The following is a 4,614-nucleotide window of genomic DNA, read 5'->3' on the forward strand; positions in this document are numbered from 1 at the left end:
TCCTCCAGAAATGACATATTAGCTTCCTCCCTGAAGCTATGGAAGGCGACACCTGTTAACCACCTGGAAATGGATGTGGCTTACAATGTGAACGCAAACAACTATGCATTTGGAAAAAATATTGAAAAACCTACGTCTTTTGTTTATGGAGAACTCGTAGCAATTGATGTTGGGATCATAAGGATCACACGGGGACAATAACATTCATATCAACCACAGCACCTCAAGTTCTCTTTTGGCCGTGCAAACAGTCACACGATCAGAAGATAACCTTTGTTATGTTGGCACTTATGCGACAAAAATTAGACGAAGACTATTGTATCAACATAGTGCAATGACGCTAAGCCATGCTAGGCAATCGGTGAATGATGTTGCACATTGATCGACTTCTTTTGTTATTTTTATCTCAATTTCATTTGTACGAAAGTATGGAAATTTTCTTTATCGATTTGTAAATCTTATCAAAACGGATTTTTCCTATCTCTAATAATACTACAAGTTATACAGTAAAAAACAAAACAAAACAAAACACTTCGAGATTTATATATAGCATAGATATATATTAAATAAATATATAGGCATACTTAATGGAATTATGATATTAGATATATTTATTTAGCCGAAATATCGTACAAAAAATATATAGTTTCTTTCAAGCGAAAAGTGAAATTTTATAATTACTTATTGACGTAACAAATTCCAGTTTTTTTAATTGATGGGTTTCCACTGTCGGCGAATCTAAGACAGCAGATTTTGCGTTATTGATATACACCAAAACGCTAAAAACTCTTCCTCGACTAATTGTCTTAATTTCCTTTTTTTTTAAAAAAAAAAAAAACTCTTAATTTTCGTTATTATAAACATAGAAACACGATACGTATAAACGGTATGTAGAAATCATTACATAAAATAAAACCAGGATCCTTGAATCTTTGAGTTTTCCCTTTTCGAAATTGATACAGATACAGTTCCCAACTTTAACCCCACCAAAAACCCCTTTATAAATCTCACGCTCTTGTATCAATCTTTTTGAAGACACTTCTTTTTAGCTACTGATTCGTTCTCTTTTACCATGAAAAGGGTCTCTCCCCTCCTCTCTTGTTTGGGTTCGTTCGGGTAACTTTAGTGATCCCATCTTTTAATGCAAGTTTTTTTCTTTTTCTGTCAGAGTTTGGTGGGTTTTTTATTCTGTGTTTCTTTAAGCTTCTATATGAAGGTTCTGTAATCACTCTTTTATGGGTTTCTTCTTGTTTTCGATTGGCTTCCAGGGATAGCGAGAATGGAACAATGTAGGCTGTGGTCTGTTAAGCATACGGAGCACAAAAATATTGCCAAAAAAATCATTAATCCCCTCAAACATAGCTCAAAAAAATCGATTATTCGATCAGAAGAATTTCTTAAACAGCAAACTTTCAATGGTTGGAAAACTGTAAGGATTTATGTCACCGATCCTGATGCGACAGACTCGTCCGGCGATGAAGAGGGTGAGCTTTTCCGAAGGCAGCGTGTCAAGAAGTACGTGTCCGAAATCAGAATGGAGACATCAGTTAGCATTAATAATACTAACTGCAGGAAGAAAAATGCAGAGAGAGACCGTCTCGTGCCCAAGCCGAAGCCCAAGAAAGTCAAGGAGGCTCCTCCGTCGACGGTGGCAGCGCCAGGCGGAGTTAGGAAGTTCCGGGGTGTCCGGAAACGGCCGTGGGGAAAGTGGGCTGCTGAAATCAGGGATCCTGCAAGAAAGGTTAGACTTTGGTTAGGAACATATGATACGGCGGAGGAGGCAGCTATGGTTTACGACAATGCCGCCATAAAGCTCCGTGGACCGGATGCATTGACCAACTTTGGCACTATTCCCGTGAATGAGGAGTCGACAGAGATCAATGTGACCTCAGTTTCAGGCTATGATTCAGGTGAAGAGCCACGCAGCCTTCCTTCTCCAATTTCCGTTCTTCATTTCCGAAGCAGCAATATGTGTCAAGATGCTGAACCTGGTTCAGCCCACCCGCTTCAAAGTGAGGTGACAGAATATGAACCGGATGAATTTCCGAATAGTTTATTGAATGAATTCCGTCTTGGTATGGAACAAGTTCATGCAGAGAAGGATATTCGAGGGAAAACAGGTACAACGGAGTACTGTTCCACAAATATCACCGGTCTGGTAAATGAACCGGTTCCTGAAATCGTCTGCAAAGTTGAAACAAGCGTGGAATCGGATCTGCCATGCTATAGCTTGTACAATGAAATTCCATTCTTGAATGAGTTATTCATTTTCCATCCACAAGAGCAAACATTAGCACAGGGGACACAAAATTTTGGTCATGATCTTACAGTGTCTCTCGATGATTCAAACTTCTGGCCATTGCGTGCCGATTTGCGAGAAGCCTATATCGGAGAGTTTAACAATTCATTTCGAGATTTTAGTTCGCTGGAGTTTGATGATTGTATTCAAGATTTCAATGATCCTAATGATTATGCTTTTGCCGATTCATTGCTCGTTCTGTAAGGTGCTGAATTAGACATCTGCTGTTATGTGGCCGGTTTGCTAGTTAATACATCAATTTTGTGTATCGGATTTTTTTATTTTTTTAAATGAATTCGAGAGGCATTATTTATTTCTTCTAAATACTATAATTTAATATTTGCATTTAATAAATTTTTGGATTTTTAATATCAACATAAATTGGACTCTGTTTCCACTGGTATATATTTCTGTTTTTTTCTTGGAGTAAGTCTCATGTGAGACGGTATCTGTGAGACGGGTCAAATCTATCGATATTCACAATAAAAAATAATATTCTTAGCATAAAAAGTAATAATTTTTCATGGATGATCCAAATAAGATATTCGACCCACAAAATTGATCCGTGAGACCGTTTGATATGAGTTTTTGTGTTTTTCTTGTTATACCTCTTACCAAAGTAAAATTTCATAAAAAAAAATTTCAAAATAAAGGACGGAGTGTACAAGCACACAACAAGACGCTAGTATATTATTAAGGTTGATGATCAAAAGTAACTAACTTTGCTGTCATGATGAATTTTTAAAATATACCAAAAAAATACCTTCGGTTTATGAAGATCCGTTTTATTTTTTAAAAAAATATTACAAAAACATATTTTAGTTAATTTTTAACTTATCTGTAACTAACATATTCTATCGATTTATCACAATTTTTTGAATTATTAAAAATATTTATCTATATTTTTAAATTTTTAGATAATTATATCACTGCTAATAGAAAAATATGAAAAAATACTAGTTTTAAAAAAACAAAATTATCATACTTCAATAATTTTAACTATACAAACACGTGCAAACGGACACTGATTACTATTAAAATTGTATAATTTGATATATAATGAATTTGAAATTCACAAGAATTTTATCAATTCAAACAAGTCAAAATATTTAAAATCAATAAATCTAGCTTCGCAAATCCATCACTTCAAAATAATTCATCACATTCAACGAACGCTAACAATTCACATAATTAAATATTAATCCTTTCAAAAAAAACATAGTAGCTATATAATTAATTTTCATTATCACGGTAGATTAGGGATGCCTATCTGGACACGTTTAATGGCGATGAATGTGGTCAACCTAATCATAATGTTTTCATCACGTTTCGCGTCTAATCCTGTTTAATTTGTTTTTAATCCTATTTTAATTGAGCAAAAAACTTGTGTTAGACAGTCTCACGGGTCGTATTTTGTGAGACAGATCTCTTATTTGGGTCATCCATGAGAAAATATTACTTTTATGATAAGAGTATTATTTTTTATTGTGAATATCAGTAAAAAGAGACCTACTCTTTTATTGAACACTGATTGTGTGTATTGTTATTTCTTCATGACAAAATTTGTTGATAACGATTAAGAGTTTATGACATCCGTTACTTGTGAATCCGGTTTCAAATCGTAGAGGTCAATATTTTTGTTATTGCGGAAAGATCATACCAGGCGTGGGTTGTCGATGGAAATTGCCCGACATTGGATATGCACGTTTTATTCATTAAAATCAGAACATGGAACAAAGAAGCAAAACTCGGCGTGAAAACACGAGATTGAAAGTATTCCACCTCGTATTTCAATCATTGTGTAAAAAAAACATAATTACTCATGTGGTTCCAGTCAGTACTTGCTCAGGCCATGTTCTGTTGGGCCCTTGGGTTAACCAACCAACCACAGACAGGATTCTGGGCCAAACACTTGACTTTATCAAAGTCTTAGTTTCATCTGACAAACTCTCACGTGAAAACAAAACCTCTCACATTTTGATTTTTTTTATAAATAACAAGACAAAACTTTAAATGATACATATATCTTCTCAAAAAAATATTATTTTTTATTTTAAATATGAACATGATTGACACATATAATATATATAGATACATGAGACAATTTCACGAAAGATTTACTCTAATAACAAACGTGTTCAATTATTTCGTACACACAAAATAGAGAAGTATTTCAAGACTAGTTGTTTTCATAAAGTAAAATGTTGGGAAATTTTCTCTAGAAATCTCAAACAAATAATAACAAAAGTCATTAAGAAAAAATAAAAGGAAAAAAGGCAGTTAAACAAGATCAAATACTATTTGTTGTCTTCCTT

General features: G+C 34.0%; 1 protein-coding gene across 1 annotated transcript; it reads left to right on the top strand.

Moving 5' to 3' along the window:
• The first annotated feature begins 1,185 nt into the window (after positions 1–1,185).
• Positions 1,186–2,583, top strand: LOC140977083 (uncharacterized). The gene has a single exon (XM_073441642.1). The coding sequence runs from the start codon at positions 1,280–1,282 to the stop codon at positions 2,501–2,503; it is 1,224 nt and encodes a 407-aa protein (XP_073297743.1). The 5' UTR covers positions 1,186–1,279; the 3' UTR covers positions 2,504–2,583.
• The last annotated feature ends 2,031 nt before the right edge of the window (positions 2,584–4,614 follow it).

The sequence above is a fragment of the Primulina huaijiensis genome, chromosome 5 (assembly GCF_012295235.1).
Source record: "Primulina huaijiensis isolate GDHJ02 chromosome 5, ASM1229523v2, whole genome shotgun sequence".
Classification (NCBI taxonomy): Eukaryota; Viridiplantae; Streptophyta; class Magnoliopsida; order Lamiales; family Gesneriaceae; genus Primulina; species Primulina huaijiensis.

Excerpts from the sequence above, each read along its gene's own strand:
- LOC140977083 (XM_073441642.1), top strand. The coding sequence starts at position 1,280 with ATGGAACAATGTAGGCTGTGGTCTGTTAAGCATACGGAGCACAAAAAT.